The following is a 13,302-nucleotide window of genomic DNA, read 5'->3' as shown; positions in this document are numbered from 1 at the left end:
TTGCTTATTTTCACGTCCTTTTCTGCAGAGCTACTGCTTAGTCAGTCAGTCCACAAGCTGTATCAGTGCATGGGATCATTCCATCCTAAGTGTAGGACTTTGTACTTATCTTTATTGAACCTCATGAGATTTCTTTTAGCCCAGTCCTCCAATTTTTTGAGGTCCCTCTGAATCCTAACCCTACACTCCAGCATATCTACTACTCCACCCAACTTGATGTCTGCTGCAGACTTGCAGAGGATGCACTCCACCCTATTTTCTAGATCACTGATGAAGATATTGAACAAAATTGCCCTAGGACCAATCCCAGGGGCACTCCAGTTAACACCAGCTGCTACCAAGTAGAAGTTGAGCCATTTATTACTACCCTTTGAGCCCAACAATCCAGTCAGTTTTCCATATGACTTGCAGTCCATTCATCCAACTTGGACTTTTCTTAGCTTGCTGATGAGAATGTTGTGGGACACTATCAAAAGCCTTATTAAAGTGTAGGTATACCATGTCCACTGCTCTCCCTACATCCACAGAGTCTGTCCTCTCATCTTAGAAGTCAGTAAGGTTGGTCAGACATGACTGGCCCTTGGTGAATCCATGCTAACTGTTTCTAATCACTTTCTCGTCCACGTGCTTAGAAAGGGATTCCTTGAGGATCTGCTCCATGATTTTTCTGGGGACTGAGGTGAGGCTGACTGGTCTATAGTTCCTTAGATCCTCCTTCTTTCTTTTCTTCAAGATGGACGCTATATTTGCCCTCTTCCAGTTGTCCAGGACTTCTCCCAATTGCCACAAGTTTTCAAAGATGATGGCCAGCAGCTTTGCAGTCACATCAGCCAACTCCCTCAGTACCCTCAGGTGCATCAGATCCAGCCCCATGGACTTGTACACATCCAGCTTTTCTAAATAGTCCCTAACCTGTTCTTTCAGCACTCTTGGCTGCTTACCTTCTCCCTAAACTGTGCTGTCACATGCAGTAGTCCAAGTATGCTAAGTATGCTGACTTTGCTTGTGGTGACTGAGGTAAAAAAGAGCCTTGAGTACTTCAGCTTTCTATATCAGCTGTCACTAGGTTGCCTCCCCCATTCAGTAAGGGATCTACAGTTTCCCTGATCTTTCTCTTGTTGCTGACATACCTGTAGAAACCCTTCTTATTACCCTTGACATCCTTTGCTGCAAATTCAGTTGTGCCTTGGCCTTCCTGATTTCATCCCTACATACCTGAGCATACATACAATCCTCTCATACTCCTCCCTAATCAGTTGTCCAAGCTTCTACTTCTTATAAGCTTCCTTTTTGTGTTTTAGCTCACTGAAGAGTTCCCTGCTAAGCCAAGCTGGTCTTTTGCCATACTTGTTACTCTTCCTGAGCTTTGGGATGGTTTGTTCCTGCACCCTCGAGTAAGGTTTCTTTAAAATAGTTAGCTCTTCTGGACTGCACTGCCACCAGAAACCACCTATTCCACATCCCACTCCCCTTTCTCTCTCCCTTCCTCCCCTCTTCCCTGCCTCCTCCCCATCCCTGCTGGAGGGGGAGAACAGGAATGGAGCGCTACTACCCACCATCCTACACCACTGCTGCCTGCCAGGAGCAGTGTGGGGGCAAGCTTTCCCCACCGCCAGCACCCTGCACTACTGCCACATCCAAGGGGTGGCCTGGCCCCTGCCCCAGCCCTGTTCCTTGGAGGCAGTGGCAGTGCAGGGTGCTGGCGGCGCAGCACAGGTCTCGCCCCCCTGCTCCATCTCCATCATGGCAGTGCTCCACCATGCCAGTCTGTGCCTGCCATCCCCTGCATCCCCTGTGCCAAGGACAAAGCTGGCCAGCACCACTGCTGCCTCCAAGGAGCAGGGCCAGGGGGAGACAGGGTGTGAGGTCACACCTTGGATGTAGCAGCAAGGCCAGTCAGGGGGCGACCAGCACCCAACACCGCCACTGCCTCCAAGAAGCAGGGTGGTGGCCGAGTAATGTTGGCCTTGTCCCACCGCTCCAGCGCTCAATCCCTACTGTCATGGCAGCACTCCACCATGTGTCTGTCTGTGCAGAGCACTTCAATTGGTTGTTTCAGTCAGCATTGTGATTGGTTGCTGAGACAACCAATCAGAGTGCTCATAAACCATTATGGATAGACAGACAAACTAAGGCTGTTGTTATATGCAGGTATTTTTACTGAGATTTGAGATATTCATACTTCTAAGCACTGTTGTTTCAGGCTTTCTTCAGACTCTGACATCACTGTGCTTATTATATTTGATTCATGTTTTCCAGCCTCTTTTCACATAATCAGGACTTGCAGGATATTTTTTTCCTTCCAAAGCAAGCCTTTGAATTCTGGAGCACATGTGGAGCAAGGGGTGGTGGATACCATGGCGCAAAATTTCAGAATATGTAGGGCCTTGACAAAATTATATGGATTTAAGTTTTCTAATATGTCTTTCATCTTCCCAGTCTCTCTGTTTGGTGGGCTTTCCCTTATGATTTCCTTCACTTTTGTAAAGTTTTCAGATAACTTTCTGTCAGGTGCCGATGCAAAACATCTTAAAATATTAATTTAAAACTGTAGAAAGAGGGAGTGTTCCTCTCTTTTTGCAAGTTTTGTCTTTTTCCTTGCAAACCAGAACCAAAATAAGTTTGTCATTTTTGCAGTGTTATCACCTGTAAATTTGTGTTCACGTTACTTTCAACTGGTCTCCTTGTGTATCTCTCAGCATTACTACCTCCCTGGCTTTGTTTTCTTGTTGAATTTATTTAGAATAATTTTTATGGTCTGAATTAGTGAAATACCAGAATATCAACAATATTATTGTCCCAAGGTATAATACCCACTATGTTTATAATATGGTTCTTATTTTGTTTCTGCCTGCCTTCCAGTTCCAAGGTCTGGGGGCAGGGCATTGTTTTTATTTGTCTGGTCAGCTCCTCCAAGTTTAATAGAATGTATTTCTTTTATTAATTGACTAATAGAGATGCTCAAATTGTTCCTTTAAATTTCACTTTAAATCTAAAAGAAATACTTAGTAGTGGGCAGTGATACTCATTCACTTGCACAAGTCAGTTCATTGCATAATTCTCCACATTTTGCAGATAGAAAATCATGAGACTTGAGAAGCTGGTGATCTGGAGAGTCAGCTCTCAAGTCTGGGCAAGTAGGGAATAGACCACAGATTTGCAGACTCCATTTCTCTGTACTCTAAGTGCACAGTCACCTATTACATTCTTACGTACACGGATCAAAAATACTTTAAATTCTTCCATCAAAAGAAATGGAAACTTTTGTTAATAGCATTTATATGCACACTTCGTTTTATTACCATGAATAGTACCATTAATTTCAGTGTGACTAATGGTCATGTTGAATAAATGTCCATAGGATTGGTGCCATAATAGGCATATTTGGTTTAAACAAAAAGGTAAAAATACCACTGATAAAATATTAATGGCATTGACAGCTTGATATTTTTTTTTTTTTAATTTGCTTTCAAAACTTTTCAATTTCTAAAAGCAGCCTTTGAATAGTATTTGCTAACCTTTTTTTTAAAACTCGGTAGTATTTTCTGCTCTTCTTAATTTTAATAAGTACTTTCTTATTAATTGAAATAGATTAAATGACTATTGGGAAGGGAAAACAAGGAAATTTGACTCAACCACAAGGCAGTCAAGTATAAGCTGAAAAAGTAGTGGATTTTTCTTTCCAGCAAACACTTTTATTGTAATATTAAGTGATGTTTGTAAGTGTGGAAGGAACATTGTCAAATGGAAATGTGCTTTTATTTTTTCCCCAAAGTGGATGATGCCCTTTTTAATGTTACTGTTTCATATCAAAAGCTACAGAGTGGAAAAGGTACGCACTGGTACAGTGTGTTCTGAAGTCAAATTTAGGTAAACTAGTGGCATGTTGAGTTGGGAGAGGACTAAAATGCTTTCAGGTTGCTTTAGAACTAGTTAAATGCAAAGGCTTAATATATTGTAGGGTGGAGGAACTTCTCCTTCCCCCATTACATTGTTTCCTATCCCTTTTCCTGAATCTGACTGTGGTTATAACATATAAATCATTCATTAACACTTTTTTTTCTGTCTAAAGCTGAATGATTTAGCTCATGACATGAGAACTGAAAAGTGTTTCCAGTCCTATCTTACTTTTCACTTACCTTAAATAAAAAGGTTGCATTTTATTCTACTGCCTATTTATAATGTCAGTGCTTTTTTCATAACTAGGGAAAGGTCTGACAAGAATCTCCTTAGACTCATAGAAAGAAGGACTGGAAGGGACTTGTAAGATCATCAAGTACAGTCCCCTGCCATGGGCAGGAGGTAATTGGGTTCAAAGAAGCTCAACAAGGTATTTGTCCATCGTCCTCTTACCAGAGATGGCAACTGCACCACCTCTGCTGGAAGAGTGTTCCAGATTCTAGTTACCCATACGGAAAATAAGTTTTTCATTATGTCCAGCCGAAACTTTTCCTCAACTAGCTTGTGTCCATTGGTCCGGGTTTTCCCACAGGGGGCTTTTCTGAAAAGTTGTTCTCCTAGATCCTGGTGTTATCCTTTGACACATTTGTAGGCGGCTATCAAGTTGCCTCTCGCCCTTCTTTTGCTCAGGCTGAACAAACCCAGATCCCGAAGTCTCTCTTCAAAGGGGCTGTCTCCCAGGCCCTTGATCATGTGGGTAGCCCTTCTCTGCACCCTTTTGAACTTGTCCACATCCTTCTTGAAGTGTGGTGCCCAAAACTGGATACAGTACACCAGCTGTGTCCTCACCAATGCCAAATAGAGTGGGAGGAGTATCTCTCTGGATTTGTTGGCGACACATCTGCTGATGCACTTCAGAGTTCTATTTGCTCTGTTGGCAGCTTTGTCGCACTGGTGACTCATATTCATCCCTTGGTGAATTTGACACCCCTAAGTCCCTTTCAAATGCAGCAGCAGCCAGTGGACCACCCCCCATTGTATAGATATAGTGAGGGTTCTTCCTACCCAGATGAAGGACCCAGCATTTGTCCCTGTTAAACCTCATATGGTTTTATTCAGCCCATAGGACCAGCCTGTCAAGATCTTCCTGAATCCTTGACCTGTACTCTGATGTGCCAGCTTGTTCCCACAGCTTGGTATCATCTGCAAACTTAATCATTGTGATTTTTCGCTCCCTCATCCAGGTCATTAATAAAAATGTTAAAGAGCACAAGCTCAAGCACTGATCCCTGGGGTATACCACTGGAGACAGTCTTCCAGGATGAGGCCACCCCATCAATTATGACTTGTTGGGACTAGCTGCTGAGCCAGTTCCCAAACCACCTCACTGTAGCCTGGTCTAAGCCAGTGCTCTCCAACTTAACTGAGAGGATTTCATTGGAAATGGTATCAAAGGCCTTGCTGAGACCTAGACAGATTATGTCCACCTCCTGTCCCATGTCCAGGTGGCTAGTTACCTGATCATAAAAAGATACCAGGTTTGTTAGGCATGACCTCCCCTCCACAGAGCCATGCTGGTTGCTTCTCAGTATGCCACCAGATGCGAGCTTGTGGTTGATGGCTTCCTTGACAATTTTTTCAAAGATCTTCCCCAGGACCAGTCTATAGTTGGCAGATGCGAGCTTGTGGTTGATGGCTTCCTTGACAATTTTTTCAAAGATCTTCCCCAGGACCAGTCTATAGTTGGCAGATCGTCCCTCTTTCCCTTCTTAAAGATGGGTCCACATTAGCTTTCTTCCAGTTCTTAGGGACAACTCCTGATTTACACGACTCCTCGAACAGCCCCACTAGAGACACCACTGTGAGCTCAGCCAGCTCTTTCAGCACTCTCGGGTGAAGGTTGTCTGGCATAAGAATACTTTTCTCTAGATCCCGAACCATTTTTCTATTGCATGTACACGTCTTTTTTTTTCTTTTTGAGAAATTCCCTAATGTCTCTGAGACAGGCAGGTTTCTTCGCCCCTCTCCCTCTTTTTGATCACATTGTGATCATTTTTTGATCATTGTGGTCCTTGCATGGCTTCCTAGGTGCATTAGAAAAACTGAAACAAATGTACATTAAAACATTAATTGAATAAAATAAAACCCCTCAAAATAGTTTGTAGTCTTGACTTATGTGACTGAGATTAAATTATAGTACATTTAAAAAAGTAAGATGGTATTTTACATTTCTTATGTCTTCATAAAGAATAATCTGTGTGACTTTAAATTCCTGCTCAGTAACAGCGCGCGTTTTTGAGGAAGAAGTACCTATGGTGATTTATGCACTAGTGTACTTAGATAATGTAAGGGTGATATTGTAGCCATATGATGATCCAGAAAGTATGTGAGAGGCAAGGACTTCCTAGGGTGGTATCTTTTATTAGACCAACTGTGTTAGGATCATTGCCTTTAACTTAAGTACACATTTCTCTGCATGAGCTGCTTGCTTGTTGCCATAAATGGTTGATAACAACCTTTAAGCTGAATTCAGTACACCTGTGTATTGCACATCATTTTATTTAGCAGCACTGTGACTAAGAGCAATCTAATATATAGTTAGAGTTGTGCAGGATAGCAATTTTCTTTTTCTATCTAGGTAATGTCAAGGTGGAAGGGACCTCACAATGTTATCTAGTCCAGTCTCCTGCTCAAGGCAGGATCATCCCTGACTAAACAGTCCCAGCCAAGTGTCTGTCTAACCTGCTTTTGAAAACTTCCAAGGATAGATATCGCAGTTTCTCCAGGTAGCTTGTTCCAGTCTTTGCCTGTTGGATACTTTCTTGCTTTGAAAATCGAATTGGCTGAACTTTAAATTTTTTGTAGGCAAGTTCTTTGGGTAAATGTGATATCTTTTATTAGATCAATTGAGTAGTTGGAACAAAGCTCTTTGCAAGCTTTCAGGCACAAGCACCCTTCTTCAGGCATAGGGAGACTCCCATGAACCTTGCCTGCCTGTGTCCTTAGATGAACATGACTGCAGCCAAAAACCCTGCAGTATAGGAGATACAATTTTTTTGTGTAACTTAAGACTAAAACTTTCCATGTTTTTAAGGTGGAAAATGCAACTTCTTTGCTGACGCTTGAAGCTGAAATACAAGTCAGCATAGTGGTCAGTTATCACCCTAGCTGTAATCTAGGTTAATAGACCTTTAGTTCAGAACCCAGTTTTGTAGTGATGTCTTTGTGCCATTGCAGAGCTTCTGCAGGAGGAACCCACTTTCATAGACTTAGAAATGCATATTGAGTGCATAAATGAATTGGACAATGTGAATCGTTGCATTTTAACATGGGGGGGGCAGGATTGAGGACCTCATAGTGAGGGAGTTGGACTGGGGATGCTGCCCAGTCAGGGTAGTGCTTGGGGCAGGAATGTGTGGCCATAGGGCCTGGGTGAGGAGCAAGGCAGAGTTGCAGGTGGCTTATCTAGTGGGCACTGAGGGGCTGGCTCCCCAGCACTGTGTGCATTTCCGGGAGGGGGAATGGGAGGCATGTGCCCCCACCAGATTTGCGGGCAGGGTGGGAGCAGATGTGGCTTGGCCACTGTGGGCTCATGGCTCCCTGTCCTGATGCCTTTCCCCTTCTCCCCAACCGTGGGCCAGCAGGGCAGGGTGGCTTGGTGCCGCCACCAGGAGCCCTGCACTGCTCTGGTAAGGCACCCCCTACCTACCTGGCAGCAGCAAGAGTAGCAGCAGGAAGTCGTGCCCCCTACTGCTGCTGGGTGGGCAGGGGGCACCTCACCATGGGAGTGCAGGGCTCCTGGCACTGATATCAAGCCTCCCAGCCCCACTGCTCCCACACTGGTGCCTGCTAAGTCGCAGAGGCCCCTTTGGAGAGGGCATGAGGGTGGAGAGCCCCAAGCCCACAGCAGGCAACCCTCATCCATTGCCCCTCCCATGTTCCACTTGAACCGTGCCACCTGTGGAGGTGGGGGAGCCAGGCTTCGTGCTCCGCTCTGGCCACAGCAGCTGGTACCTCCCACAAATGGCAGCAAGCGCTCAAGCACTGCTGGGGGGCCAAAGAGGCTGTATACCTGGGTCCCTGGCCCCTTAGCTGGGAGGGGGTGGGGAGCTGTGGGTCAGGTGAGGGGCACCAATAGGGCCAGAAGGCTGTGGGTCAGTAGTGAGGGGTACCAGCAGGGCTTGGGAGGCTGTGGCTTTAGAGTGAGGGTCAATGACATGGGCAGGGCACCGGTATATCAGAGCTTCTCAGTGCCACAAAGCAGTTGGTGAGGGACAGCCACAGCTGAACCGACATCCTGGTAAGTGTAGAGGGCAGGGGAAGTTCTGATTTTTCCATGATAAACCCCAAATCAAACACCAAAATATATAGATATTTAGAATTTATTTTATTATAGTGATTGAAGCACTGATAGGCTTCCAAATTGCCCATTCCATATTTTGGCAGCCCTCACATAAAAAATTTCTTCCTGATATCCAATCTAAATCTACTCTCCTTTAGCTTGTGGCCATTATTTCTAGTAACCTCGAGGGGCACCCTGGTAAACAGAGTATCCCCTATTCCCTGCTGCCTCTTCCACTGAATTTGTATGCAGCCACAAGATCACCTCTTAGCCTTCTCTTGCAGAGGCTGGAAAGATTCAGGTCCCTCAGTCTTTGTTCATAGGATCTTACCCACTGGCCCTCAACTATACGAGTAGCCCTTCTTTGAACCTTCTCAAGGTTATCCGCCTCCCTCTTGAAGTGCAGTGCCCAAAACTGGATGCAGTACTCCAACTGCAGCTTGACCAATGACACAGAGAGAGGAAGTATCACCTCCCTAGACCTGCCATGATGCACCTACTAACGTAAGAAAGAGTGTGGTTAGCCTCATCACATTGGCGACTCATGTTCATTTTTGCGTTGACTAAGACTCCAAGATCCCTTTCCACTGCTGTGGTACTAGAATGGTACTTCCTAGTCTGTAGGTGTATTGGAGATTCTTTCTCCCCAGGTGTAGCACCTTGCACTTATCCTTGTTAAATTGCATCCTATTCTGATCCCCCCACTTCCCCAGTCTATCCATATCAGCCTGGATTCACTCCCTGCCCTCTGGTGTGTTAACTGTACTCCATAGTTTGGTGTCGCTTCGAATTTGGACAGAGTGCTTTCAACCCCCTCATCCAAATCACTGATGAAGATACTGAGCAGCACTGGTCCAAGGACAGAGCCCTGGGGGACACCACTGCCCACATCTCTTCAGGGAAAAACCGCCCCATCCACCACCACTCTCTGGGTGCGTCCCATAAACCAGTTTTTCACCCACCTTATTGGGAAAGATCCATATCTCAGCTGCTCAATTTGCTTGTAAGAACTGGGTGTGACACTATGTTGAAAGCCTTTTTAAAGTCCAAGTAAATAACATCTATCTCAACCCCTGCATCTAAGCACTTTGTGACCTGGTCATAAAAAGAGACCAGGTTAGTATATTGTACTAATTGTAAGTATATCAATAAAATGTTCTGTTCAACTGATATGTCTGTGTATAGTGACATTTCATTTTAATTGTGGAAAAACATGGATTTTGGGGGTTTTAATCAGAGAATTTGCAATTTTAAACAGAGAAAACCAGGATCCCTGCTGATAAGGCAAGTTATTTTTAATGATGGCCAGTGTTTCAAAACACATTTAATATCCCATGAGAGATGATCAAATAACAGCATTAAGAAATTGCTTGTAAAAAGAAAAAACACCTAACATTTATCTTACCATTTCATGGAGTTTGCACTGCAAATTTCATGATGGCATAATGTATGATGGGGCTTCCCAGAAAACAGAAGCCAGTGGTCAGTGACAAACTTGACATTTGGGTAGCTTTCATTGGAAAATGAAAGGTGTGTTTTATTTTATAAATAGACTGAATACCTATTTTATTTTGAGAACAAATGCATGAATGAAGGCAGAAGGCTGGGTACATTTGCATCTTTATAGACTGACTAAATCATAGATGTATACCTTAAGCTTTTTTAAGCAGAGGGCTTACTTCATTAAATGCTATGAGGGGACTACAGGAAGCAGAGCTGCTAAATAGAAAGCAGTGATTAGAATACAAAGGATAGGGAAGTGGAGAGAAAAGAGGAGGGAGCATTACTGGATGGGAAAAGGTGGGTTGGAGAGGAAAAAAAGCAGTTCACTCACCAAGGGTCATATGGGTTATAAAAGCTAATCCAGGTAATGGGGTAAGAATCTGAAGTCTCCGTTTGAACCATATGTAATGCAATCCAATCTGTGGATAAATTTTTGGTCTTTGGTTTTCTGTTCAAGTTCAGTGTTGACGTTTTGTTATCTAAGAACAGTCACTCTGAGGCCAGAGATGGAATGTCCACGTATTCTGCCATAGGCTTGTCTGTTTGTTTGGTATCAATGTCCGATCAGTGCTCATTCATTCTTACATGTAGGGATCACCCCATCCAATGTAGACAGTAGAGGGGCACTATAAGCAGGTGATGTTGTATATGATGTTGATAGAGATGTAGGTAAATGGACGTTGGATGTTAATCTGTGTTATTTAGTGCCATGATGAATTCTATTGATGAATCAACTCAGTCGCATTTCAAAATACCTTTGCAGATCATCAAAACAATAGCAAGTGTTGGGCCTAATTTTTAGTGCTCTGGTGTTGCAAGCTATGCTTAAGTAACGTGCTGCAGAGATTTGTAAACTAGAGTTGTATAAGAAGTTGACACCATTTGCAGAGTAATATCACCTGGTGAGTTCTGTATTGCCAGGTAATTGGATACATAAATTAACTGCATACTTGTTTCTTTTCTCCCAACAGAAAAATATGAAGACTTTGACTGCCAAATACTTCAGGTGGGTGTTAAAAAAATTTTCAAAGACTTGCATTTTTAAGCAGTGGTGATGTTTTAATCCTGCACTTTGATTTATCAAAGGCTGATAAATTAGCTTAATGGTGATGGGGACTAGACTGACTAAGGGAAATCTGAAACAGTTATTTCAACTGGTCAGTAAAATCTGCCATTCTATCAATAGATGCCATATCTACTATGCTATACTGATTTATTTATTGGCACCTTTGCCTGACCTTGAAAAAGCAAAGATTTTAAGACAAAACTGAGTAATAATTATTTCCTTAAAGTAAGATAGCAAAAGATGGCACTTCATTCCTTGCATTTTCTTATACTAGAGACTAAGGCTGTGCGTAGATGAAATGAGAGGCATGTGTGCATGACACTTTAAAGCAGGCTAAATGCTTTTGCACCACTTTAATGGTGTCAGTGTTTGCACACCTCGGCAGTGTATTGACATTCATTCCAGCCACTGTAGGAAATTTGTCAGTGTAATGCACCTTAAATGACTTTGGGCGCAGCAAACTAAAACTCCTTCGAGGAGTTTTAGTTTGCTGCCCCTACAGCCATGGAGCAAAGCACCAAGCTCTGTACAGCCCTGCAGAAAGCCCTGCAGGCAGCCTGACAACAGCCCAGGAAAGCAGCTCTGCCCAAGAAAAGCGGCGAGTCTGATCTCTTCCCTCCTCCTCGTCCCTCCACGATATGGTATCCCACAATATTCTCGCAAACAAGCTAAGGAAATATGAGCTGGATGAATGGAGTGTCAGGTGGATAGAAAACCAACTGGATCTTGGGCTTAGAAGGTAGTGATCGATTACTTGATGTTTAGTTGGCAGCCTGTGCATGACTTCTTTTATTGTGGAGAAGCTGCTGCACATCAGCTTCCACATGGCTCCTGACAGAACAGGACCTTGATCCAATGGCAAGGAGACAAAGACAACTGGGGATCTCATTCTGTTGCACAGGTGTCTTCCATGCCAGCATATTCCTCACGCCGTTTGGTGACCAGCTAATGGCAACGGGAGCAGGATTGTGAGGTCTGGAAGCTCCTAGTCATGAACTGGCATGAAGGTAGCAGTTACAAGAATATTGTCTAGCACTTGGTGAGATAGGAGTGTGATTTGGCAGCTGTACCTGTGAAGAGACGCTTGGATTCTCTACCAGGAAGCATCAAGACAGGTTTGAGTGACAAGGAGAGCCAAGAGTTGATAGATTGCAAGTGCAAGGCCTTTTGTGCTCGGCAAAATGACAGCAACTCTGAGCAAAAAAACTGAATCTCCAACAAGCCAAGGCAGAGGTCCGAAGGTAGATTGGCAATATCAAGAACAAATGATGGGAAGACAAGGATAAGGAGATTCAGCATCTGGCTGACATCTATGATATGCTTCTTCATCTTCTACGATACGCTTCTTCAGTGCCACTGAATCCATATACGGTCTGAGCACTCGGGGGCCAGCCCCCTTGAGACCGAAGCATGGACTAGACATGATCAAGGAAAGAGGAGCCATCAATGCCCGTTGGAAGGAGCATTTTGAAGACCTTCTCAGTTGAGACTATCGTTGATGAGAGTGTTCTCAACCTCCGTTCCACAACACCCAGTCAGATGATCTCAGAATCCCTCCCACCCTTGATGAGTTGAGGAAAGCCATCAAGCAGACGATGAACAGCAAGGTATCTGGAACGGATGGAATCCCCACCGAAATTTTAAAACAGGGAGGAGAGGAACTCATATTACAGCTTCATTTCTCATTTTAAGGATTTGGAATGATGAGGAAATCCCAGATGACCTCAGGGATGCTATGATTGTAACAGTCTTCAAGAAAAGAGACAAATGCAACTGTGGAAGTTACAGAAGGGATCACCTTGTTGTTTACTGCAAGAAAAATCCATTGCGAGAACCCTTCTGAACCATCTCCCTTTACTTGCTGAAGAGCTCCTCCTGGAATCTCAGTGTGGATTTCGGGCATCAGAGGCACAACTGACATGACCTTCACACCTTGCCAGCTGCAGGTGAAATGTTGGGAGCAACATGTCTCTCTGTGACCTTATTTTACTTCACAAAAGCTTTAGACCAGTGATCTCCAACCTTTTCAACTAGGAGATGACTTTTTGAATTAGAAAGCAACCCAGGATCCACTGTGTGCCACCCTCTCCCTCCCCTGCACAGATCAGTCTGTGGGGAGGGAAAAGTGGGGGCAGATCAAAGCAGAGGAAGAAAAAAATTATTTGAGGGCACGCCCTCCCCCCAGCAGGTAAGTCTGTGGGGGAAGGGGCGGCGGGGAGGGGAAAGGGCTTGGGGGGGCGGGGCAGATCAAGGCCCCAGCGGTGCGGGGCACAAGCAGGGGCAGGGAGGAGTGGGGCCCTGGCTGGGCTGGGTGGCAGGACAAACAGGCCTGGGGGGCACATGTCCCCCAGGTCTCTGCTTGTCCACCACTTCCCCCAACCCCTGTTCCTGCCTGTGCCTCAATCCCTCCCTCACTGCTGGGGCCTCAGTCTGCCCCCTGCCATGGTGGTGGGGGAGAGAGTGGTGCTGGGGCAGGCCCTGCACAGGCGAG

At 44.6% G+C, this 13,302-nt stretch overlaps 1 protein-coding gene across 1 annotated transcript in view; it reads left to right on the top strand.

The window, feature by feature from the left end:
• MRPS5 (mitochondrial ribosomal protein S5) overlaps positions 1 to 13,302 on the top strand; it is a 109,829-nt gene that overhangs the window by 39,534 nt on the left and 56,993 nt on the right. Inside the window, exon 5 of the mRNA XM_090052614.1 lies at positions 10,717 to 10,751. Within this exon, the coding sequence (XP_089908740.1) occupies positions 10,717 to 10,751 (35 nt within the window). The remainder of the gene's footprint in view (positions 1 to 10,716; positions 10,752 to 13,302) is intronic.

The sequence above is a fragment of the Crocodylus siamensis genome, chromosome 1, assembly GCF_052110815.1.
Source record: "Crocodylus siamensis isolate JL-2025a chromosome 1, ASM5211081v1, whole genome shotgun sequence".
NCBI classification, from domain to species: Eukaryota; Metazoa; Chordata; order Crocodylia; family Crocodylidae; genus Crocodylus; species Crocodylus siamensis.
The sequence above is the reverse complement of the archived record's forward strand: the minus strand, read 5'-3'. Positions and strand labels throughout refer to the sequence as shown.